Source organism: Vombatus ursinus, unplaced genomic scaffold (genome assembly GCF_900497805.2).
Source record: "Vombatus ursinus unplaced genomic scaffold, bare-nosed wombat genome assembly UNPS02014791.1, whole genome shotgun sequence".
Classification (NCBI taxonomy): domain Eukaryota; kingdom Metazoa; phylum Chordata; class Mammalia; order Diprotodontia; family Vombatidae; genus Vombatus; species Vombatus ursinus.
The window spans coordinates 62,721,719-62,748,724 of record NW_020954569.1 but is presented as its reverse complement, the minus strand read 5'-3'; the positions used below and the strand labels follow the sequence as shown (position 1 = coordinate 62,748,724).

Sequence of the window (27,006 nt, the reverse complement as noted above, 5' to 3'; positions counted from 1 at the left end):
ATTCTGACTCCATGGAGATCGTGCTATTCCACAATTTCCAACCATACAGCAGCAGTTCCTTGATCACAATCTCTGCTTTTCTCCATGCCTGGAATACTCTGCCCCCATTCCCAACTTCTTGGTTTCCTCAGTTTCCTTCCAGTCCCACCTTCTTCAAGAGGCTTTTTCCAGTCTCCTTAGATACACTACTCTTCTCCTTCTCAGATACTGTCCATCTATTCTTGTATATATCTTTTTTTTTTCTTTTGAGACAATCAGGGCAAAGTACTTGCCCAGGGTCATACAGAAAGTAAGTATCTGAGGTTGGATTTGAACTCAGGTCCTCCTGATACCAGTGCTGGTGCACTATCTATCCACTGTACTGCTTAGCTGCCCCAACTTTAGATGGTTCTTTAGGCTTATATGGCTCTGAGAAGCATCAAATCATGGAATGTTAAGGTTGGGAGTGACCTTAGAAAGCCCCCTAGCTGCCCACTATTCTTGTATATTGTATCTTCTAAGTACTTAGCTATTTCCAAGTTGTTTCCTACCTTAGAAAGTACGCTCTCTGAGAGCAAATGCTGCTTACTTAAAAAACAAAAGACAACATACCCACAACTAGTCAGTTTTTCTTTAGTTTCCATTGTGTTCTCAGAACTATGCTTTGGGGGATGTACAGGATATGGTTTTTACCTTAAGGAATTTATCATTTTATATGGGGGGTCAGGATGAATATATATGAACCAAAGCCTGAGCCTGTACTACCATCCTGCTTGGATCCTTCAGCATGGCATGGACGTAACCTTAAGTTTTCCAAGCCTATGATGGCAGAGTACAAGTTTACCAACTGCCAAATGCTTTGAGTATAAATCATTTGAGTATAGATGTCTGTGTCGGTCATCCATGGATCAACCCAAGTCAGAGAGGCTCGTTGCAGTACTACTGTTCACTTTCACCAAATGAAGTCCATCATGACCTCCTCCTTTCCTCGACTTTGGGCCTACCTCACTGTCCTTCTATAGCACCTGACAGACAAACATACATTTGTATATGCACATATATTATATATCTTTACAGGTGGGTATGTTTCATGGGTGGCATGTCAATCTCAGTGATTTCCATCCATCGAGCTTGAAATCATATTCTTTTATGATTTGATTAGTAAAATGTCATTTGAAGACTCTCACAATGGATAAGTAATCCTTTCCTTTGGAATCCACATAGGACTTTGTCCATAACACTGGTTAACACATTTGGTGGACATATGCTTTCCCATTTTATTCATGACTGGATGTTAATACTCAGGAGATCACCACACAAACTTCCCTGGTAGCTATAGTGTTGTACTTGGAGACCTGACTTCAAATCTTGCCTCAGATACTTATTAGCTATGCTACCCTGGGCAAGACCTTTAACCTTTTTCAATTTTTGTTTCTTCGTTTGTAAAATGGAAATAATAATAGCACCTACCTCATTGGGTTGTCATGAAAATCAAATGAGATTATGTGTCGAAAGTGCTTTGCAAAGCCTAAAACATTATATATGTTAGCTATTATTATTATTATTAGTTGCATCTCCTATAGAATTTTATGTTATTTTCATCCATGTATTTAGGACACTTTGTTTGAAGAGAATATTTGAAAATAGATTTTCTTCTACTCAATAAAATGCTTGCAAAAGGTTTATAGATAATAGATACAATAGGATCTTACGTTCCTTCCATCTTTTAGTCATTTATACAACTGTAAAGGTGCCATCTATTACAGAATATTTGCCAAGTCCTGCCTGTTTCCCTCAATTACTTTCATCAAGGATACCCTCATTGTTTATATAGATCTTTTGCAGAGGTAAGTTGACATTTTTGTATTGTTAATAGCCTGCTTTTGCTCTGTTTGCAAGGGACTGATCTGATTACTTGTACGCACGTATACCCATGTACTACCTTTGCTCTATTGCGAAGAGCATTTTGACCAAATTGCAAGGCTGGTTGAGCCTGTCATTTGGTTTGGAGATTCCTTCCCTCCCCACTGAAATAACTGACTTGGTCAAAGGGATTCTTTGTTTTGGTATCTTACAGACACTTTTATCAACTCTTTTATCATAGCCACCAGTAACTTACTTGCTAACCTTGGACAAGTTCCTCATGTCCAATAAAAAGAGGAGAGTAAAACACTTAAAAACAGTTCAAGTGTTATTTAAATGCTCAACAGAAGGAGGAAAATGCCTTCAGAGGGCTTTCTCCTCTTAAGCCAACTCCATTATAACTTGAGTGTAAAATCCTCAATTGTTCACATTTCAGGACTTGGGGACAGCTGAATGAGCAAGCGCCCTCTGGTGGTGCTACTTGGACATCTATCTGTACCCACAGATACAGTATAGAGTCTCCCTGGCCTCAGGGGTTAATTATTTGTTCAAAGGTTTCAGAAGGAAGTTTTCCTAGCTGGAAGGGATATTCCTAGTGATGTGCCCAAGGAGTCATAAGATGCTGGATTTAGGGCTGAAAAGGACCTAAGAGACTATCCTGTCAAATACCCTCATTTTACAGATGAGGAAATTGAGGTCCAGAGAGGCTTGCCCAAGGTCGTGAAGGAAGTAACAGGCAAGATTTAAGCCTAGGTCTTCTGACACCAGAGCCAGACTCTTTTCACTGTACCATGAAGTAATCGATTAATAAATGCTTGTTGATGGATGCATACAGCCAGCTGTATGTTATATGGAAGAGAAGTAGGCCATCAGTTCTCTTTGGGCAGATGCAAGTAATCAGGGATCTGGGCACGCAAGGAGATGGGGTGATTAAAATTGAGCTTACTAAGGAAAGGAAATAGCAGATGTGTGGAGGTTTGCCTACTATTTTCCCAAATGAGATTTGTATTCAGTTACTCCATATCAAATTTAGAAAAGCAAGAACACATCCTCAGCATTAATGAAACAATTCATTTTCTTTATTCTGTAAAGCCTTCTAAGTGCCCATTGAATTCATTAAAAAAAAAAAAAAGCAATAACATAGAATGATGATTCCAGCAGAAATGAGCACGCTCTCTGCATCCTGTGGTGTTTTTCCCCTGGAAAGCTTCTGACCACCAATGGGAGGGTCTTTTCCGCCTTTGCCCCTTGCTTCATTCTTTAAACTGACTGAAGTGGAGGCAGGCAGGGGAGCCAGCTGGGGCGGTCACGCTGGTGAGACAGCACAGGCACAGATTGTGTTTCTACCCGTGTGTGTTGGGTGAGAAGCAGAGGAGGTGAGGAGGAAGCTGAAGCCATTAATTTTACAAAAGAGATCTGGGTGATTTATGTTCACTTGCCTTATGGGAAGTACACTACCCATGTGTCAGGGGCTGGCGCTAGACCTGGGATTGTTCCTGGGAAACCTTGGGCTCCCCACCCTGTGAGAGGAAGAGGGAGAGGGGAGGGAGGCAGGCACGGAAGTGAGTCTGTAATCCGGGGGTTTGAGAAGGGTGGGGCCCTTCCAACTCTAGGTTGTTGTGGTTATTCAGTCATGGCTGACTCTATATGATCCCTTTGTCTTTGTCCATGGGGTTTTCTTGGCCAAGATCCTGGAATAGTTTGCCATTTCCTTCTCCCTTTTTACAGATGAGGAACTAAGACAAAAAAGGGTTAAGTGACTTGCCTAGGGTCACATAGCTGGTAAGTGTCCCAGGTTGGATTTGAACTCAGGTCTTCCTCACTCCGGGCTCACTGCAGCACTTTCCTGCCCAGGTGACAGGTTCTTTAATAAAGCTCCAGGTTATAGGCTCTTTAAAAAAGAGCCTTCCATTGAAAGAGAAAACTAGTCTTCTCCATAAGAATATTCTTTTGTGTCCAAGACTCACTTCCAAGTTTTCAGCCAACCAAACAGCCCATTGTCAAGTACTCTTAATCTAGCCTCTATTCCTCTCTGAGAGGAACAGCTGTGGGAAAAGCCTGAAGCAGGTGAAGTTTAAACATGGGGGAGGAAGGAGAGGACTCACCTTTTAGAAAACCCACCCTTGTTTCCTGGGCTTATTAGACAGATAAATTGGGGGATGACTCTTCTGATGTTCCCAAAGTCCTTGGCCTTAAAGAACAGTTTCCTTCAGAATTTGCAATATGGTTCAATTTACAGAAAATCCAATCCCATGCTACTGCTCCCAGGACCCCAGACCAGGTGCAGACAAACCTGCTTTCACAATGGACTCGGTGTTCCAGCCTCGAGTTTCCAGAACAGCCATGGCTTAAGAGGGCTCCTACCATTTGGCAGGTGTTATTCTTATTGCCTGGATATTATAGACTTTCTTTATCTCCAATATGGACAAGACTGACTGTTAGTTTGGTATGACAAAAAAAAAAAAAGCTTAGGATCAGAACATTTTAGAGCTTGGAAATAGCTCAGAGATCATCTGGGACAATTCTCATTCCATGAGATGAAGAACCTGAAGCCCAGAGAGGTTGTGACTGGCCCAGGTGACACAGCATGGTTGCAGCAGGGCTGGGACTAGAACCCGCGTCTCCTGTTTTCCAATCTAGTACCATACTACTTCCCTAAATCAGAGGGATTTGGCTCTTGGTAATCTCCTGATGACCAATCACTAATGTTGATTTTCATTCTTAGATTTTTGAAACTGTCTTTGTTTCCTCCTTGGTGTCCTTATACTGAAGGGTACACCTTGAATTTTAAAACTGATTTTTTGGGGGGTGTGGGTAGAGTGATAGGGGAATTTCCCAAAACTGAACTCTTCAAAGTTTGGTATGTGGCATACAGAAGGCCTAACTATTAGTACTATAAGGATTACATATCACATAGTCATCGTTCAGGAAACAAAGAATTTTAAACTAATAATTAAGGATAGTTGTGATGAATTGCTTGGTGCAAAGCATCATAGAAAACCCAGGAGTGGCGGTGGAATAGACTTTCAATAGGAAAAAGGTCTGGCTCTAGAGAATAAGGGATTTGATGTGTTCATGTTGTGGCAGGTTAGGAAACTACATAGGCCTGATATTTGGTCATGATGGAGGCTCTCCGGTTCTTTTCCTGAGACAAGTAGTAGAGCCGGTTGGCTTCTGGGTAAGTGACTTTGTTGAGTGGTAACTTGTAGATGGCCGAGTTGTTGGTTGTCAGTAACAGGAAGGTGAGCCCTGAGAGACAGAAGGGCCAGGTACATGGGGGCAATCCAAACTGGAGAGGAGAAATGGGAAAAAGAAAAAGATGAGGTTCATGTTTCAATTCAATAAACATAGATTAACACTGAAGATGCATGGATAAAATAAGACACGATTCCCATCTTTAAGGAGCTTACAATGGTAGCGGGAAAGAGGCATATGCAAAGTGGCTCTAAGTGTTAATGTTAATGTCAATATTAAAAAGTGTTAATAAATGAAGAAGGGGCATGGAATAGTAGACGGAGGCCATGCCTCAGTCAGGAAGATCTGGGCTTGAGTTCTGCTTCTACAAAACATATTTCTGTATTAGCCATGTTGCAAAAGAAAACACAAACAAAATAAAACAAAAAAGATAAAGAAATTTTTAAAAAATGCTTCAATCTGCATTCAGAGTTCATCATTTAATTCTCTGGAGATAGGTACCATTTTTTATCATGGGTCCTTTGGAATTATCTTGGTTCATAGTCTTGATCAGAGCTAAGTCTTTCACAATAGATCATCCTTATAATGTTGCTGCTACTGTGTACAATGTTCTCCTGGTTCTGTTCATTTCACTCTGCGTTAGTTCATATAGGTCCTCCCAAGTTTTTCTGAAATTATCCTGCTCATCATTTCTTTTTTTTCCCTTGCTCATCATTTCTTAAAGCACAATAATATTCTGCCACAATCATATACCACAACTTGTTCAACCATTCCCCAACTGATGGGCATCCTCTTGATGTCCAATTCTTTGCTACCACAAAAAGAGCTGTTTTTGTACATATAGGTCCTTTTTTTTGGGAAGTCTTTTAATCTCTCCATGCCCTAGGCAACTCTCTGAAATGATATGTCATAAATGTTGCTAATCTGCATTGGTAGAGGGAATTTCCACTCCAGGAGTTCTTCCCACTTATGAAACCATAGGTCTGGACCAAAGAAAACAATGATTAATCAATCATAGAAGAGGTCCCAGGGTGGTAGGATAGAATAGACAAGAGAAGGATCACTTCTTGATGGGCTGACCAGAAAAAACTTCATTTCCATTTCTTTGGCTGAAAACAGTTACCAACATGTAGAGAAATGCTTCCTGGGGACTGAAAGGGGAACCATCATGAAATTCCCCAGCCAAACTGAACTCACCCATTACTTTTACACTGTCCTGACTCTAGGCCTTTGTTCAAACAATTCCATGTGGTCAGGATGCCCTCCCTTCAAACTCCACCCTTCAAATTCTACCTAGGTCTTTTAAAAAAGTCAAACTGATGTGTCTTGTTTTTTTACATCATAGTTATTTCCCAATATGATGACCACTTCTCCACCTACCCTATTATTGCATTAATCCCACCCTTATTAACAAGAAAAAGTTAAGTAAAGCCAACTGACTAAATGAGTCTGACAGCATATACAATATCCCACACCCATAGTCCCCCACCCATCTACCAAGAAGAGGAAAGCATATATTGCCATCTATTTTCTGTCAGGAAGATTATACCCATTTTTAAAATATGTCAGTCTTTCTAAAAATGTATCTTTCTACCCTTTTTTCTTCTTCAAATTAAATTTTCTTTTTTGTTGCAAACTTAACATTTTAATATGCAAAGAACATGAGGCTTGTCCTGTATAAGAAATTGTGAACTATATGTACAGTTGGTTTTTAAAGAGGTATATGGAAGTAACAAAACTGGGTTATTTGTGTCCTCCTGTACTTTTTTTTGTTCTCTGCATTCAATTTTTTTTGCATATTTATCACTACTCTGTAACTTCCATTCTCTCCCATTCCCAAGTGGAAGCCTGTCCTTGTAACAAATGTACATGAATCCACTCAAATGCCACCTCCTCTATGACATGTGACCCCTGACTCTCTTCCCCAGCCAGTTGGTAATGTGCTTTTCCTATTGACATTGCCTAGCATCCTGTGACTCTTATGTACTTATAACTTAGATAATTTGTCTATTTGTCATATCTCTTTATTGATTGTAAACTGTAAACGGGACAGGGGTCGTGTCTTACTTCATCTCAGTATCTCCCCCAAATCCTAGGATGGTGCTCTGTAGAGAGTACTACTTGATGCACTGCATGAAACACATTAGCGGTAATGGTCTGCATTTTCACAAACTAAAAAGCCATTTCAAAACATACAGTAGAACATAGGAAACCCTTTTATTATGTGGTCTGAGATATACAATCAAATCATCTCACCCCAATTCCAACTACATGTGGTAATAAAAACCTGTTATAATAGTCAAACCACTGATGTGTCCAGCCCCATGTGCTAAGCATTATAAAAGGCTGCCACTGTATTTGGTAGAACCTCCTGCTTTTTACTGATACATGTCAATGGCATTCACAGTGAAAGATGACTGTTCTGTGAAAATGGGAAAACTATCACTATGTGTGGCTAGTAATATCTTACTAGGTGGCTCAATGGATAGAGCACTGGGCTTAGAATCAGCAACTCTCATTTTCATGAGTTCAAATCTGGCCTCAGACACTTATTAGTTGTGTGACCCTGGGTAATCCTGTTTGCCTCAGTTTCCTCATCTGTAAAATGAGCTGCAGAGGGAAATGTCAAACCACTCCAGTATCTTTGCTAAGAAAACCCAAAATGAGATCACAAAGAGTCAGAAACAACTGAACAACTAATCCCTACACAGAGTACCTACTTATGTGTCTGATTTAGGGGTAGGATAAAGATGGGAACGCCATTTTATTGACGTAGGAAACTCCCAAGTGAGAAAACTTGCTGTACCAATGCAAATCAGTAATTGATTCAATAAGCATTTATATAACTATTTTATTATAATAATAATTATATTATAATACTATGTGCCTAGTATTGATCCTGGACAAGATGGGACTTGAAGACAGCATGACGCATTTAGAGGACAATTCAGAAACGTGGAATCCAAAGCTCTGTTCTATTGTGGATTTTCTATTGTGTTTTTTTTTTCCCTCAGTTTATCATACTGTCTTTCAGATTAGGTTTAAAGCTCTCTAGGGACAGACTAGTCTTAAAATTCTTTGTCTTTAACAGACTTCTTTGTGCATAGTAGATGTTCAATGACTATCTGTAAGCAAAGTGATACAGTCCAAAGAATGCTAAATGAAGAATCCAGTTAGGAAGCCTAGGCTCACAGCCCACTTCTGACAGCCTGTTATCTCTGTGACCATTAACCTACTTGAGGCTGTTTCTTCTTTAAATACGCATCTGCTTCTTTTAGGAGATGGTCATTTGGAGATTGCCAATCTATAACTTAGAAGGCTGAAAGACTTACCTGGGGCTTAGTGGAGGAGACTTTCCCAGAGTCTCACCTATCAAATGTCTGAGTAGGACTTTGAACCCAGGTCTTCCTGACTATAGGTTCAGAACTCGAGATCATCTCAGATCTGTAAAATGGGCACTAATAATTTTATTTAACCTAATTTGCAGCATTGTAATGACGATTAAATGAGAGAGGGGGTGTAAAAACTCATTGTAATCATAAAGCGTTGCAGAAATGTTAATCTTATCTGGAAAGGTGGCTTATGTATTCAAGATGTAGATGTAAGCTCAGCTTGCTGTGTTCATACAAACAGAAATATATTTTTTTGAGTAGATTGTAATTTCATCAGTTTTGGGAGCTATGGATTAAAAGTTCCCTTTAATGATAAAGATTCATACCTGCTCTGCAACATATAATCTTAGAGAAATGCTTGGGGCACTGGGAAGCTGAGTATCTTACTCAGAGTCACACAGCTGGAATGTGTCAAGAGGTCTTACTAACTCTAAAAGCCAGTTCTCTATCAGCTTCCTCATGTTGCTTCTTACTTGTGGGCAGGTAGGTGGTACAGTGGCTGAAGTTTTGGACTTGGAATCAGGAAGACCAGAGTTCAAGTCCTGTCCCTGACTGTGTGACCCAGGGCAAGTCACTTAACCTCTCTCAGCCTTAGTTTTCTCATCTGTAAGATGGGCATAATAATAATGCTTACCTCACATGGTTGTTGTGAGAACTAAATGAGATAATGTAGGTAAAATGCTTTTTCAAATTGTGCTATAGAAATTCTAGCTTATGTGTGTGTGTATTACATGCATATATGTGTATATATGAATATTATACATATGTGTGTGAATGTAGCAACTATTTAGCTCATGGTCTTGAACATAATAGATAAAAAACATTGAGTGAATAGAATCACAGAAAGTACTTAATACACATTGGTATGAATTAAGCAGGGGTGGGGACCATATGGCCTTCAAGGTTCTTGGGTGTGGTCTTTTGACTGAGTCCAAGTTTTATAGAACAAATCCTTTTATTAAGGGGATTTGTTCTGGAAGTCTGGATTCAGTCAAAGGGCCGCACTTGAGGATGTAGAGGGCCACATCTGGCCTTGGGGCCACAGGTTCCCCATCCCTGGCTAGACAGACCTCTCAGTAATCCCTTCTACAACATCCCAGACTACATTTGAACACTTCTCGTGATAACAAGCTCACTATCTCTCAAGGTAGATTGTTCTGTTGTTTGACAGTGGTGATTATTAGGACTTTTTTTAAATGTTGAAACAAATTCTGTATCCTTGCTATGAGAATTTCATGAAGGAGGAAAAGTTTTCAAAGAATCTTGGAGGATGGGATGGAATTTGGATATGAAGAGGTTGGGACTCCTATTCGCTCTCCAGCTTAGGGAACACTCAAGACTTGTACTTGCCGTGAAGGGGAGGGAGCGACTGTAGTCTGGATCCCTGGACTCAATGCCCAGGGTCCTGGCAGCCCAAGCCTGTGCCTAAGCTGCTCTTGGCAGGTTGTCCTTGCCCAACACGGAGGCCTGTCTTTTTGGGCTTTGGCTGTACCTCTGTGCTTTATTTCAACATTTGGGCTCAAGTGGAGATAGCTGATTGAGATTTGTTCTCCCACACCTTTTTGTTTGGTCAGTGATAGGCAGGTAGCACTGGAATTCTTACCTATCCTTTAATCACTGAATGGTTGTTGTTTCAGACAAACTGAGACCTGGGAAAGGCTTTAATTTAAAAAGGCCACGGTCTCCCACTGCATCTGGGGCCATTGCCAGTTGTCCTAACCTGTGTCTTTCCACGGGACTCTAATGACTCAGGAGGAGAAAGTGAGGCTGGTGACTGTACAGCCCTGCCTCACTGAAGTCCAATTCACTTGCAAGTCAAGACATCACCCTGCTGAAGTGATTGGTCTTCTAGGAGAGTGAAGGAGGAACAACAATGGCAGTTGTAGATGATATCTCATAGTTCTGCTGTCTAAGGGGTGTGTGTGTTTGTATGTCTGTCTGTATGTACCTGAGATGCTTGTAGTATAAATTTAGGGAAAGGATAGAAAACATGAAAGAGCCTCAAGAATACAGCTAAGAGGTGTAAAAGGGATCTGAGCCCTGAAAGCTGTTCTGGGATTTGTATTTCAGGGGAGCAAAAGCACTCTCCCCTCCACCCCCCAGAGCTGACAGAGATTGAGATGAAATATTTGTTCCTCAAAACTATAAATCTCAGAAGGCCCTTAGATTTCAAACTCCCATTACAGAAGTTACAGAAACAATGACAAATGAATTCAGGTGTATCATCCATTAAACAGACCTAATATATGCAAGTTTTTGCTTAAGGAAAAGACAAATGAGGGGGTGACTGAATTAAGGAATTAAGAGTGATGGATTGCTCTACAAAAGAATTTCCTACTAGATTCCTTTTCAATAGGTTGCTCTGCTCTGTTTAAAATGGAATCTGATTGACCAAAACTTCAAGAAGACCATGTCTAGGCCCGTGTCCACTGTGTGTGGAGCACACCAATTGATAAGTGCTGGAGATGTGTGTGTGTGTGTGAGAGCAAGTACAAATGGTGAGAGATAAGTGGGGTGAAACAAGTGCGTATAGGGGGAACAGTAATAGAGGAGAGGACTTCAAAGGTCAGGATGGTTATAGAGGAGAGGCTAGTTTGAGGTAGGACATTCCAGGTGACTGCACCGATCTCAGATCAACTTACCACAGACAGCATGTTGGTAAGGGCACCTCCCAGGTAGGCTGCAAACAGTGCTGAGAAAAGATAAGAATGGGAAAGTGATAAGTAAAAATGTCATTGACTGTGGCCCTAGCCTTTGAATAGGGTTTCATGGCAGCTGTAAAGGCATTGACTCTCACTGGACCTGGGGCTGATGAAATTTAGAGATAGAATGGACCTCATCCATCTTCTGGCCAAATTTTACATATGAAGAAACTGAGGTTCTCAGAGGTCTGAGGCCTGGAGACATGAACTTGCCCTATGTCACACAGCTAAAGTATAGAGCTGAGATTCAAACCTCGGTTTTCTGACTTGGAGTCCAGTTCTTTTTCCTTATATTTGCTTTATTTCTCTGGCTAGACCAAAAAGAAAAAAACTTTCTACTTCTTTTTTTTGAAGTACTGTATTCCACAGAAGTAGGTAAATCTGATTAGAAGTCACATGCACTTTTTAAAAGGCCCCAAATCCAACAGTGAGTACTCTCTTAAGCCCCACCATCTTGTTTCCCATTAGTAGGCACTTTTAACAGCTTAAACTGTGAATGAAAATGTTACTTTGTGGTAAGGGTAAGTGGATCCTAGGGCTCTCGACTGGAATCTTTATTAGGAACCATTAATAAACTATATATATTTTATTAAAATATAAATATGGATCATTACTATATTGTACACATTAATATATAACAAATATAATATGTGACTATAATACACATATTTATTAATATACAATATACAAATGTATACTATACATGAAGGTGTGTGTATTTATATATCTATGCATATATATGTACATATACTTATCTGTATCTATTATCCCCCAGAGAGAAACAGTAGCAGTAGTAAAAGCACAGATTACTGAAATACTTCTCTCCACAATCCAAGTCTGTCTATAGACTTGCCTTCTCTCTCTCTCTCCCCTACTGATAAGTTGGGATATGCCAAGGACAGAGTTAGTGTACCCACAGAAAATAAGCTAAAAACATAATAATAAAAATAACAAAAACACAGGTGACTTCTGATCAGGAGCGGGTTGGTAAGTGTTCAACAACCAGCTCTATGGGGACACCCATTTAATCTGAGTCACTAACATTTTCTTCATCACTTCCTTAAATTTTGAAAATCAACAAAAATAATAAATCAAATATTGATTTATAGAGTTTCCTGATTTCCAAGGTGTAAACGCTCACACTGAAAATTTAACAATCAGTTCGTTGGAGCCTGTTCAAGCTTGCTCCAAAACATCCCTGCTTCTAGTGGAGGAGGGTGGGAGCTGTCAAAATGAAAGAGGAAGATGATCTCTCTAGTGACTAGACGGGAACTCAGGGACCATCTACTCCAACCACCTCATTTTATAGTAGAGAAAACTGAGGATCCAGGAGGACTCGCTCAAGACCACAGAGGTAAATAAGCCTCAAAGGTGGAATTTGAACCCAGGTCTTCTGACTTCAGAGTCAGTGTTCTTCCCACTGTGCCCTGCTTGGACATTTATTCATTCAAATTGCTCGATTGAAATTTATCAAAGGTATTACATGTTAAGGACTGAGATTCCAATGCTGAGAAATGAAGGAGGGGAAGAGTGGGGATACGAAAATTAGTCTTAGTAATTGCTGGAGTAAGAGAGAGTCTTGAAAGGTGATAGGGCTCTGGCCTTTGAGTTAGGAATCTTGCCTCTGACAACATCCTAGAGAAATAAACGGGGGCAAATCACTTAACCTCTTAGTACCCCCAGGCAACACTAATACTATAAACTGCACAAGGGTTGAAGATTTACATGGAGGTTGGTGTTTCCCCCCTAGGCTTCTGTAAACCAACGAAGTCACAAGTTTGGACCCTCCCTAAGTCCCAAATAAATAAACAAATTTTTTTAAGCTACCAGCTAAATAGAGCTCAGGCCTATCTGCTGGGCAGTTTTCTTGGATAGTATTGGAGGCTCTGATGAGAGACAAAGGAAGCATCTGAAAGGGACATCTTCCTGGCTCAGGGTTTGGTTCTCACTTGCTTTTTTTTTTTTGCTTGTTGCTTCCTCTAGCCATAGCCTGGAACCATGGGGTGCTTAACCCTCCACAAAATGAATGAGCCATCTTCTGCAGAGGGGACACCCCTTAGGAGTTCAGAGGTATCTCTCTAAGTGGGGTTGGATATAAACAGAGCATGTATTGGAGCTCTTACTATACCAATGCCTTACTGGATTAGAAAAACCTCATGTGAAGCAGCTAGGGAGCTCTGGCTGTAATCCCTGGGATTTCCTAGCCCATCTCTTGTCTGGTTAGCATCTATACTCCCCTTCCCCAAAGACTTGCAGGGCCTCCTTGGGTAGTAACTGCACTTCTGGGTCCTTCTGACAACTTGTCAGGTCACATTCCTCCTTTCATTTCATTGTGTACAGCAAACTACTGCTTTCTGCTTCCAGTCTGGGTAACTAACTCTTTTGGGTTGTTAACTTTCAGTGTACTGCCATCTTTCTTTACCCCCAACTCTTTTTTAAATTGTAGTCAGAAAATTGATGAATCACAAAATGTCCCTTTATTTTAAAGATTAGAAATCTTTCGAGGATTTAAATGACATTTCCATGTGTGAATACGGAACAGGCATGTTAAAGGCTCTTTTTTTTTTTTTGAATGACTAGCCAATGAGTTAACTGGTTATGGATCTCAGTTTCAGGTCATTGCTCTGGCCTACTTAAACAATTTGTTGAGAAAGGTTATTTGCCTCAAACTTGAGGGAAAGCTCTGGTTGAAGCTTTCATGTCATGCTAGACTGGATTTTTTTTTTTTAACACAATCGGAGTTGAGTGACTTTCCCAGGGTCACACAGCTAGTAAGTGTCTGAGGCTGGATTTGAACTCAGGTCCTCCTGGCTCCAGGGTTGGTGCTGTATCCACTGCACCACCTTTATGTGGTTATAGGGTTCTTTAGACTTATATAGTTGTAAGAACTATCAAATCATACAATGTTAAGGTTGGAAGGGACCTTAAATGCTTGTTCCCTTTCCTACTTTCTCTCTGAGAAATATCTAATTGCCTTTTTGCATATGGTTGAATTCCTACTTTTTTGGTGAGAATATAAAAACCACCAAATTACCAACTACTATTTTTTTTTCCATTCTAAAATATTACTGGACTGCTGGGTAAACACAGTCTGTTGTTTCTAGAGTGAGGGGTTTGGACCTGGTGGCAGGAACAGCACCACTACATGTTTATGTACAGGTACAATAGGGCAGTGAAGTGGCACAGTGGATAGAGTGCTGGACCTGGAGTCAGAAAGACTCATCTTCTGAGTCAGTTAACCCTGTTTGCCTCAGTTTCCTCATTTGTAAAATGAGCTAGAGAAGGAAATGGCAAACCACTCCAGTATCTTTGCCAAGAAAACCCCAAATAGGGTCATGAAGAGTCAGACGCAACTGAACAACAAACAGGTGTAACTTGTTTAATACAATTTTGTATCTCATTTTTGCAAACTGACATTTTCCATGTGCTGGAGGAGTTTGCACTTTAAAGCAATGCTACCAGGAAATCTTTTGGAAAGTGAAGGATCCCTTTGCAAAGCAAGTAATTTTTTCCTGAAAGCACTTTTGTGCAAATTAGAAATATCATTTATCAGGTTTGTTTAAATAACCCCTGTTTACATACAGCGCTTCGAGGTTTGAAAAGTGCTTTCCTCCTATAGGTAGGTAGCACAGTCTTGCTATCCTTACTTTGCAAAGGAAGAAATTGAATTATAGAAAGATCAAAGGACTTGTTCATGATTGAATCTGGTAAGTGGCCTCTTGTCTCCATGTCCACTACTCTTTCCACAGCACCTTGCTTCAAGTAACACATCCACACCCACTCACACCCACACCTGGATTCCCACTTCAGTTCCAAAGGGACTTAGGTTTGAGGTACCTACCACAGGTGATTGCAAGGAGGTGTGTCTGCCAGGTGATGGCATAGAACATTCCTCCTATTGCTATGCAGGCCAGGGTGCTGTTGAATCCCCACAGGCCAAAGTAGATAGAATTGAAGGGTGTTGCCAGAGTGAGGGCTGTAAGAAAAGTCAGACATTTATATCACTGGTACATCCAGAAAGCACTGGAGAGAGAGCAGCCCCACTGAGCAGTTTCCTTTTTGTTTCCTGTCTGTTTTCCTTCACACATTCCAGACCCGATGACCCCTTGGGGCATTTAGGTTTGGGTTTCCTTCAATATAAATATGGTTGAAGGGACAGAAATTGATGACACAAATGACTGTAAGGGCTGGCATTAGCCATGCCATAGCTGCCCACAGAGTAACATTTCAGGAATAAAGAAAGGCTTCTTGGGTCCCAAAAGGCTTGTTCCATCTGAGAGATGATTGGTATTCCTTTAATCCTGCTGGACACCTCTTTTCATTCCACAAATAGAAAAAAAGCTTTGGATTCAGAAATAGAACAATGACTTTTGATTATACTAAGTTGTGAATGACTGATATGTACTCAAAATGGGGGTGGGGCAGGGCTACACAGCCTGACGACTGGCAAGGTGCCTGAAGTGGAAAGCCTGGGGGTGTTATCAGAGAGCAAATGTTCAAAGAAACTAGAGGCTGGAATCACTAACCTCACAACTTTGCTAAAGGGCTGTCCTGGATACCAATATTCTCACTGACCATTGGTGACGGGTGAATAATGGGATCATACCTGCTAACATCCCCATGGTAGATCCAATCGCAGCATGCAAGCAAATAAGTGGTGAAGAGATGAAAAGAGCTACAAGGAAAATGCCGCCAGTCCAGGGGTTATCGCAGCCATACACCTGACCAATTCCAACAGGAATAGCTCTTAAAAGCTGTAAGGACCATACAATAACATGCTTATTACATGGGTAGATCATATAGCAAAATTAAATAATAATGGGGCAGGATTCACAGCATAATGGAAATTTTACTGAACTAGAAGTCATGACATTCAGAAGTTCTAGGTCTGACTTTCTCACCAAAGAGTGTGTGACCTTAGGCAAGTCACTTCTCTCTGAGCTTCATTTTTTTCCCTTTGAAATTGAAGGGGGGTAGATTATAATATTTTTAGGGTCCCTCTGACTCAGGATTGCATATTTCACTATCATTTTCCCCATAGGTTTTTTTTTGGGGGGGGGAGGAGGCAATCAGGGTTAAGTGATTTGCCCAAGGTCACACAGCTAGTAAGTATCTGAGGTCAGAGTTGAACTCAGATCCTCCTGACTTCAGGGCTGGTTCTCTCATAGGATTATTCTTTTTTTAATTCAATCAAATCAAACTTAACAAGAACACAAGCTTTTATTCCCACAGTATTAAAGGATTTACAAGAATAGATTTCTATTATTTAAAACACTGGTGTCAAACTCTGTTAGAAAAAAGGGCCATTAATGAATAAATAAGAATCCTTGGGTTGGCATACTGACTTAGTTTTAAAATGTAATATTATCTGTGTTTCATTGTATTTTTGTTTATTTTGTTAAATATTTCCCAATTACATTATAATCTAATTTTAATTCAGGTCACCATGGTGAGTATTGCCGCCTCTTATGTGTGTTTGACATCTCTGATTTAAAAAATACGGAGAAAGGGTGAGATGTGGGTTCTGCCCAACCTCCTTCCTCCCCCCTAGATGAGAAGAACTCTTTGACTTAAGGATTTTGTGGTACATTAAACTGCTCAAAATCAAAGCATGTTAGAGTTGAAAGGAGTCTCATGCTATCTTCTCCAACACCTTCACTTGACAGATGAGGAACTGAGATAATCAAGTGGAATAATAGGGCCCTGGGTAGGAAAGAGGCCATCCCTTACTGCTGCTGGCTGTTGTCTCCAGCTGCGTATCTATCCCATACCTCAATCCCACTGCTTTTTTTTTTAACTTTACTATCACAACCTTTTTCTTTAAAAAATTGTTATCTTTTGATTTTATATCACATATATTTCCCAGTGTGTCCCTCACTTCTTCCCCTCCCAGAAAGCCATCCCTTATAAAGAATAAAAACTAAGGGGAAAAAAGTTCAGCACCCCAAATCAACAGGTCAGAAAAGTCTCTTGTCATTTGCAGTGTTGTTCCGCAATCATGGGCCTCTTTAGCAGGAAGAGAGGTTGTCTCAGATCTCCTCTTTGGGGCTGAGCTCCAAATTAGAATTTGCTAGCAATCTGTTTCAGTTGTTTTGTTGCTGTTCTTCCAAGGTGCAATGTTGTGGTCATTGTGAATACCGTCTTCTGGTTCTGCTCCCATCACTTTGTATCAGTTCATGTGTCTTGTTATGCTTTCCTATCTTTGTTGATCTTACTGCACAGTAATACTCCACTACATGCATGTATCCCAATTTGTGAAGCTGTTCATTCCTCAATCACAGAATCCTAGGATCACAGGTCTACAGGTCAAAGGACCTCAGAAGCTATCTCGACCAATCCCATCACTTTACAAATGAGGCCAAGAGAGATTAAGTCATTTGCCCAGGATCACATAACTAGATTTTTAGACAGGATTTGAGCCCAGATCTTGACTCCAAGTCCAAAATTCTATTTGCTCTGTGATGCAATGAAAGGACCTCTACTTGGCTTCCACTTTATTTTTGCTACCCCAAAAGATGCTGCTATAATTATTTCAGCACAACCATTTTCTGTTCTAAAACATCTCCCAATCCTTCGTTTTTAAAACTTTCTTTCCCCCTCACAGATAGATATGAAACTCTGTCAACCCAGAACCTGCTGTAGATTCCTCATTACTTATTGAGCAGCTAGGTGGCACAGTGGATAGAGCATCAGCCTGGAGTCAGGAAGACCTGACATGAAATTTAGCCTTAGACACTTATTAGCTGTGTAACCCTGAGCAAATTGCTTAACCTCTGTTTGTCTTGATTTTCTCATCTGTAAAATGGGGGTAACAACAGCACCTGCCTCTCAGCGTTGTGAGGATCAAATAAGAAAATGTTTGTAAAGTGTTCAGCACACAGTACCTGGCACATAGTACATGCAGTATAAATATTGCTGCTGCTGGTATTCAATCACTTCATTTATGTCCAACTCTTTGTGATCCCATTTGGGATTTTCTTGGCAGAGATACTAGAATGGCTTGCCATTTCTATTTACAGCTCATTTTACAAATGAGGAAACTGAGGTAGAGTTGAGTGACTTGTTCAAGGTCACATAGCTAGTAAGTTTCTGGGGCCAGATTTGAACTCAGGTCTTCCTGATTTCAGGGCCAGTTTTCTCTCCATTGTGCCACCTACCTGCCCCATATAAATGTTAGCCATTAGCTATTATTGTATCATGTCCAACCTGGTATGGATTTCAAGCCTTCTCCAAAATGTGGCTACTTAATGATTATCCAATCTTTTCTCTCATTGCTCCCTAACTTAAACTTTGTTCCAGGCAATCTGGTCTCCTCATTGCTGCTCTTATGTCAAATTCAAACTCTTAACTATGATCCTACTCCTTTGTTTATGTCGGTTTTATCACCTGAAGTATCCTCTTTGCTAACCCATGCCTATTAAATCCATCCTTCAAGGATCTAGCTCTGGATTTCTCCATTAAGCCCTCCTTGACATCACTTACCCATTTTCACTGAAACAAGTATGTATGATTTATTTGTTTATTCATCTGTCCATCTTACCATTTAATTATTTTCAACATTTCATGTGTCTATCATCATGTTTCTCAGACTCCAGTGTAAGGCCTTTGAAGGCAGAGGCCACCTTTGATGTTTCTCTCTCACCCCTAATTAATGACAGTGAATCTGGATTGGAGAATCTGAGCTTGAGTCACAACTTTGCTTTTATTAGTTGGGTGACCAAGATAAAATGTAGACTCCTCAAGCTTCCATTTTTGTCTTTGTATCTCCAGTGCCTGTAATATTGTAGCAGCTTAAAAATGCTTGGGTTAGGGGCAGCTAGGTGGTGCAGCAAGTAGAGCACTGGCCCTGGAGTCAGGAGAACCTGAGCTCAAATCCAGCCTCAGACACATAACACTCACTAGCTATGTGACCCTAGGCCAGTCACTTAACCCCAATTGTCTCACCAAAAAAAAAAAAAAAAAAAATGCTTGGATTGATTTGTTGGCCTTGGACAAATCCCTTCCCCGTTCTGGGCTCCAATTTCCTGAAATGTAAAATGAAGGTGTTGGGCTGGATGATATCAAAGACCCCTTCCAGCTTGGGATTCCATGATCATTTTTGACAGTTAGTTGAATATTAGACTTCTCAAGTCTTTTCCCCAAATGAAAACCTTCTGTGGTTCCTTAATGCCTCTCGTACACAAACTCTTCAACCTGGTATTTAAGGACCTCCACAGTCTAGCTCCAACCTACCTTTCCAGATATTTCTTATTATTCTTCTTTAGGACTCTGGGCTGCAGCCAGACTGGGGCAGCTCTTCTGAGCCTGGCATTCCCTCTCCTCTTTCTGTGAGGTTTCACGGGCTGTCATCTCTGGCTGGAATACATTGTCCCCCCATCTTTGCTTCTCAGAATTTCGATCTTCCTTCATGGCTAACTGTGGTGTCTTACTTTGTTACTTTGTTAATGCTGCCTGCCTCTTCAAATGGACTGGTATTTACCTCTCTGTGTACCCATCATAGCCCCAAGGATAATGTAGGCTCTTTGAAGGCTCTCTCTCTTTTTCCTTATGTTTTTATATCCCCAGCACCTAGAACAGTGCCCAGTTTCTCCTAAGAGATGCTTCATAAATATTTGTTGATTTGCTAAAAATTTACCTTAAAAGGAGTACAACATACACCTGTCTCCAACCATGTAAAGAGAACAACAAAGGAAAACTGAATGTAATGATAATGAGCAAGCTTGGCCCCAGAGAAAAGTTAAGAAAATTCAGTGCAGAGGTGGGCTATTTTGGGCATGGGATGCTGCATATACTGCCTGCCAGACATGGGGGACATGCTGATTAATTTTGCTGACCTATTTTTTTCTCCTCTTTCTTTTTAAATCTTACTAGGGATGACTCCTTGGGTAGGAGAGAGGGGAAGGATGAAAAGGAGCATAAAAACAAAAAACATCAATAAAAATAAGATGAATAAAAAAAAACCCCAAAGTAAAAATACTTTATGTAGGCAATAGCTCAACTATGCAAACACACAGCTCTGGGGGTCCCTGTGGTCCCAGGAAAGTAAACACCATTTTCAAAACCAATTTAAGGTAAAGCTTCTTTTCTTCCTTCAGTGACACTTACCAAAGGCACTTGGATCTCAGACCAGGTGATGTTGGGCACTGAGGTGATGGGCTGCACCAGTGTCGTGGGGAAGAAGAGGTTGTAATGACCTGTAGCTGCCATGTACAGGGACACAGTGATGTTGAATGGGAGTGTGAAGACAGGAAGGTCCCATTTACTGAAGATGGTGCTCAGGGCACTGGAAAGAATTGGGCTAGGAATGGAAACAAGAGGGGGAGATCCTTTAAGAACTCACTTTAGTTAATGTTTCTGTCTTTTAGGTGTGTGTGTGTGTGTGTGTGTGTGTGTGTGTGTGTGTGTGTGTGTATAAGTGCACATGGGCTTATTCTTACGGACTCTGGGAAATAACCAAATAGGGAGTTGGGAATCCTTGCTCCAGGAGTATCCTTCAGGGATTTATCTGCCTCTCTCAACAATGAGTAGGCGACAGAAACCCAATAGCTCTATGTGTCAGGTTTGGCCTCATCTGATTCTCCTGTGAAACTTTTTGCCATCTTCCCTTTGGTCTCTATAGTGGCCCTGTACCAGCTGATTGGGGGCATCATGGAATCTCTTTGGAATTCTCCTAGGAATCTCTTGACTGAAGAGCTCTGGGAATGGTCAAGGATGTCAGACAAAGGATGTAGAGCACTGTAGGCGTCAGGGTAGATACATCATAGAAAAAGCTATTTGACTCTCGTGTGCTGGGGAGAAAGGTATTTCCTCTTCAATATTTCAAGGATCTGAGATGTCATAAATATAGGTACTTTTCCCCCCAACACAAACTCCACCTCCCTCCCTTTTCTACTTCCTTTTCTGTGCTGTCTCCCTTCATTAAATTGGAAGCCCCTCTAGGGTAGGGACTCCAGAACCATTGTTCTTTCACAAAATGACACAGTTACAGTTGGAGGGGACATTAGAGGCTATCTGAGCCATCTTTATACAGTATAAGAAACTGAGACCCAGAAAGCTTAAGTGACTTGCCTACAGTCACATGAGCCTTATGCATCAGAGGGAGGATTTGAACTCAGTTCCTCAGACTCCAGAGCTAGTGCTTTTCTCATGGTGCCACACTGTCTGCATTCCTGGGTGAGGAAGCAGGATCAAAGGGCCCCTTGCTCCCCAAACAGTCTGTAGTGAAGAGGTTGCCTCACACATTGGGCCAAAGATTCAGAGGATGATGGTAATGGTCCTGGCCTACTCTAGGGGCAGAATGGCCATCTCTAGAGAGGGATACATAGAGATAGAAGGGAGATAAGGGAGCTGGGAAGGGAGGGGAGCTCAGAACCAAAAGACAGGAAAGGTTCTAGAGAGGACTTAGGCTTTAGGTTCCCCCCAAGCAGAGAAAAGAGGTTTTGAGAGGGATGGGGGAGTAAGGTGACTGTTCTTCAGTTTTAACTGACTTTTCATGACCCCATTTGGGGTTTTCTTGGCAAAGATTCTGGAACGGTTTGCCATTTCCTTCTCCAGCCCATTTTACAGATGAGGAAACTGAGGCAAACAGGGTTAAGTGACTTGCTCAGGGTCACGTAGCTAGCGAGTGTCTGAGGCTGGATTTGAACTCAGGTCTTCCTGAATCCAGGTCTGTCACTCAATCCACTGTGCCACCTAGCTGCCTCAGGGGTGTTGGGAGGGGTACTCAAATCATACCCACAATTTTATTGATGGGACTTACCAGCACATGGACATAACAATGACAGGGAGTAAAAGCCACCAGTAATAATCTCCTTTATCTGAGAACACAGCCATCAGCAAGCCCACCAGCACCCCATTGTAGCCATGGAGTCCTGCTGCAATCGATGACCTGGGGACAGAGAAGGAGCACAAGATGGAAGTGGGAGGGTAGTGACCATAGTGTCCTCCATGGCTTGTTGAGAGAGGCTGAGGCATCTCCTAGCTCCCTGATTCCCTGCAGGGCTGGGGAACCTTCAGCCTCGAGCCCACAGGTGGCCTTCTAGGTCCTCAAGTACAGCCCTTTGACTGAATCCTAACTTTACAGAACAAATACCCTTAATAAAAGGATTTGTTCTGTAAAAGTTGGATTCAGTAAAAGGCTGCACCCAAGGACCTAGAGGGCCACCTGTGGGCTCGAGGCTGCAGATTCCCCACCCCTGCGACCTAGCCTCTCCCAGGGTCTGAAGTTCTGCCAGCAAAAACTCATGCCCTTTGGGGTTAAAAGTGCCCTTACAGTCCTTTAAGAAGATACTAATGTCCCTGGAGTAAATTATTATTCTGTTCTAAACCACTGACCCCAGAGGGATTTCTGACACAGGTGCTGTCATGGAAAGAATGTTAGATTTGAAGTTAAAGAGCCTGGGCTCTCTAGACTCCGGTTTCCTCAATTGTAAAATGAGGGGGTTTTGACTAGCCCCAAATCTGTGATCTGTGGCTTGGATATGAATCCCAGCTCTGTCATTTACTCCCTGTACGTCAACCTCATTTTGTTATCTCTAAGGTTCTTTCTAACTCTTAATCTTGTTTGTTTAGTATTCCAAATAATAATAATAATTACTAGCATTTATAAAGCACTTTGAAAACTCTTTATGTATGTTACCTCATTGGAGCCTCAAAACAACCCTGGGAGGTAGGTGCTATTACTATTCCCATTATACAGATGAGGAAACTGAGGTACAGAGAGGCTAGAAGACTTTATAGAAGAAATAATGGTCTCTGGAGGAATGAGATGAGGGGCAGGTAAAGAGAGGGAGGAAGGAAAGGGGAAGACTGCAAATGGCACCAAGTGAGATTGTGTGGTCCTCCCCCTCCTGCCCAGGACTTACTTGTCCTGACTCAGGATGAGGGCTGTCAGAGTAGAGATGATGGTTCCTAAACAGCCTGAGATGGCCCACCAGGGGTTCTGGACAAAGAGGCCAAGGATGATGATGAGGCCGCTGAGAGGGTTGTTCACAAACATCACTTGGGACGTGCCCCTTAAGATCCAATCCAGAAATTGGAATACTGGAGACTTGTCTGAAAGAGGAAGACGATCTGCTTTAGGGACCTCCCAGGAATGCCAGGCTAATGCATGTGAAGGCGTTGTACTAACACCATGCCCCTAATACTATTAGGCACTCGGGAGGGAGGAGGGACACACCAGAGGGCAGACATTATCATTTCCCTTTTGCCTAAACTGGGTTTACACTTAGCAAGCTAAACCACAGTTTAGCCCTAGGTTGGGGGTTTGTCACCTTTTTTTGTATGATGGATTATTTTGGCAGTCTAGGGAAGCTCATAGATTCCTTCTCAGAATGACGTTTTTAAATGCATAAAACAAAATACATAGGATTACAAAGGCAACCAATTATGTTGAAATATAGCTATCAAAAGATTAGAAAAAATTTATGAATTTATTTTTTCAAGTTCATAAACACCAGGTTAGAACCCCTGAGTTAAGTGAATGTTTTGGTGTTAGATAAAGAGCCCTGGCTTGGATTTAGGAGACCTGTCTTCCAATCTAGTCCCCTCATTTTCATGATAAGGTCATAGAACTGGAGCTGCAAGGTATCCAAAGATGATCTAGTTTAACATCCTCATTTCACAGAGAAGGAAACTGAGGCACAGAGAGGTGAGGTGCCCAACCCAAGGTCACAGAGGTTGTAAGCATCAAAGGCAGAACTCGAACCCAGATCTCCAGAACATTATCTGTGTGATCTTGGTATCACCTCTGTTGGCCTTAATTTGCTCATGCATCAAATGAAGGGATTGGACTGGAAGGTTCCTTCTAGCTCCAATAAAATATAAACTTATGAAGGAAAATGCACTAATAATTCCTCCCAGGAGGTAGAGTCACAGAGCCTTCCTGAAAGACCCTGGTCCCTGGCTCAGGTCGATGGTTTGGGTCATACTTCAGAGACGTCATTTGGATAAGACTCGGCATTGCCTTGCTTTTTTCCTGGCTACCAGGAAGAGATGAACTCTTCTGGGAGGGGACAAGGACTGTTCTCACTGCTTTTTTACCTTTAAGTCCCTCTCCACATTCCTTCATTTCTCCAGTGATGTAACGGAGGGCTTTGCTGAGTCTTTTCCCACCAGTGACCAAGGAACTTTGGATCCGAGAAGTCTCTGGCACGTTTGTTTCCACCTTAATCTCAGTGCTGTCCTCCATGTTGTTACTGAGATCCTGTATGGGGGAATGACAGACAGACAATAGTTTTTCATATCCTGAAACTCCTCCTTTGAAGCAGGGTATGTTGGAAAACTCACTGGAAAAAAAGAGCAAGAAAACAGAGTTATCTTCCTGGTCTTCATCCTTACTGTGTCTAGATGACCTTTCTGTGCCTCGGTTTATTCATGTGTCAAAAGGGGTTTATATTTGCCTTCCCTATCATCCAGGGTTGTTGTCAGGGAGAAGCAACGTCCATGAGGATATTTCAAAACATATAAAACGCCATAAAAATGTCAAGTGATATTATTGGGATAGCTTTGGGAGAAGTGAGATGAGGGGGAAGGAAAGGGCATAACAGGGAGGAAGAATTTATGACTTTTCAGGAAAGGAAATGATGGAATACTCTGGATGATGATGTTTGTAGTTGAAGTTTGATTTGAGTGGCGCTGAAAAAGAAACCTCTGGCATCTGTTTGGCTGAGTTTGAGGAGCTATGTCTCTCTGCGCTGGTCACAAAGAAGAACATCCCAAAGGCAGGACGAATGTTGGTAGAAAACCAAAGCAGACGGATGTGTGAAAAGAACCTGGATTTAGAGGCAGAGAACCTAGTTTTCAGTCACAACTATGCTCCATTCTTTTTGTTTGGTGAGGACCCAAGGTGGAAGGAAGAAATAAATAAACATTTATTAAGTGATTACTATATTCCAGGCCCTGGGCTAAGCATTTAACAAATATTATCTTATTAGATACTCACAACAGCCTTGGGAGGTAGTTGCTACTATCATCCTCATTTTATAGTTGGAGAAATGGAGATAGATATTATCCAGACTTATCCAGGGTCATAGCTAGTAAGTATTTGAACTTGGGTCTTCTGGGCTTCAGACCCAGCACTCTAGCCATTGTGTCACCTAGCTGGTGCCACAATAGAAAGATTTGTCCTTTGCTACTTCCTGATTGACTTCCAGCAGGCCGCTTAACCTCTGTATGCCTCAGTTTCCTTCTTTGTAGAATAAAGTTGGGAAGGAAAGGGGGTAGGCTTGAATCGATAATCACTAAGGTTCCTTCCAGTTTTGAATCCTATGATTAAATTTGAGAATTTTGAGAGGAGAAAAAGTTGATTCTACCACATAGCTTAGCCAAGTCAGAAATGAGCTCCTCAACAGACACCTTGTCCCACAATGCACTGTTACTCGCTAACGTATAGGCTACTAATCAGGGTCAGATCGACTAATAGAGGTAGTATTAGTATTCTCTGTTCTCTGTCTCCCGGGATAGATTTTTATAGGTTATTGATCCTTTTGGTAGGTCCACAGTTGTTTCTGTAGGAAAGAATGCTTTCTTCTAGGCTTCTCTACTTCAATTAGGCAGTTTTAGTGGATAGAGCCCTGGACCTGGAGTCAGTCAGACCTGAGTTCAAATCTTGCTTCAAACACTTACTGGTTCTACGACTCCAGGCTAATCATTTAACCTCTAATTGCCTCAGTTTCCTCATATGTAAAATGAGGATAATAATAGCACTTTACTTCCAGGATTATTGTGAGGTTCAGATGACATAATATTTGTAAAGCACTTTGCAAACCTTAAAACACCATATACTTGTTGTTGTTATGTTATCTCAGCTCTGACAATTCAACATGTAAGGACCTTCAATACAGGCAATCTAGTAGTACCATGCCAGCATTCTCTTCAAATAAGCTGAGGCCAATTTGAATGAGTGCCTTTACCTAGAGTTTTGTTATAAGTGTGTATGTGTTTGTATGAATGTATGTATGTATATGAATAGATATGTCTATATAATATATATGTCTATATAGACATATATAGATATATATATAGACATAGATAGATTCCAACTCTAAACATATATATTATACATTATATGATAGAGAAATTTATCATATAATTATGTTTATATGTATGCATGTGTGTATCTATCTGTTTATCTGATTTATAGGACCAGTATTCCCAGGCTGCTCTGATATCTTTGTGGTAAGCCACACTGCATTAGAGCATGCCGTTATAAACGGGATAGCTATATCTGAGGCAGTGTGGCAATCTATCTTCCACTCCCTATCCTAGTTATTTTAGAGATTGAAGAAACTCAAGCCCACTGAAGTCTAGTGACTTTCCAAGTTTACACAGCTAGTAGATGGTGGAATTGGAATTAGAACCCAGGGCTCAAGTACTCTATCAACTACTCTGCCATGTTGCTAACCTTGGATGACTGATTCTAAGGCTTACTTAGCTTTATGATTATAGATAAGTTACTGAACCTTTCAGCTTTAGTTTGTTTAGCTATATGATAGGGATAGAATTGTACTCTTAAGGTGGTTGGGAAAAAAGCACTTTGTGAAGCTTTGTTCAGTCATTTTTCAGTTGTGTCTAACTCTCCACGACCCCATTTGGAGTTTTCTTGGTAAAGATACTGGAGTGGTTTGTCATTTCCTTCTCCACCTCATTTTACAGATGAGGAAACTGAGGCAAATAGGGTTAAGTGACTTGCCCAGGGTCACAAGTTAGGAAGTGTCTGAGGCCAGATTTGAACTCTTGAAGATGAGTTTTCCTGACTCCAGGCCCAGTGTTCGGTCTACTGTGCCACCTCTATACCCCTGTGAAGCTTAGAGAACTCTATAAATGTGAGCTGTTACCATTTGTTTGACCATTGACCTGCATCTGGGTAACAATGA

At 41.2% G+C, this 27,006-nt stretch overlaps 1 protein-coding gene across 2 annotated transcripts in view; it reads right to left on the bottom strand.

Annotated features, from left to right (window-relative positions):
- Positions 1–4,930: 4,930 nt before the first annotated feature.
- SLC14A2 (solute carrier family 14 member 2) overlaps positions 4,931–27,006 on the bottom strand; it is a 68,666-nt gene continuing 46,590 nt past the window's right edge. For both annotated transcript variants that reach the window (XM_027869006.1, XM_027869007.1), the window contains 8 exons: positions 24,173–24,335; positions 22,996–23,185; positions 21,891–22,019; positions 20,237–20,429; positions 15,738–15,885; positions 14,973–15,107; positions 11,072–11,121; positions 4,931–5,131 (listed from right to left, as the gene is read on the bottom strand). In XM_027869006.1, coding sequence (XP_027724807.1) covers positions 4,931–5,131; positions 11,072–11,121; positions 14,973–15,107; positions 15,738–15,885; positions 20,237–20,429; positions 21,891–22,019; positions 22,996–23,185; positions 24,173–24,335 — 1,209 coding nt within the window. The remainder of the gene's footprint in view (positions 5,132–11,071; positions 11,122–14,972; positions 15,108–15,737; positions 15,886–20,236; positions 20,430–21,890; positions 22,020–22,995; positions 23,186–24,172; positions 24,336–27,006) is intronic.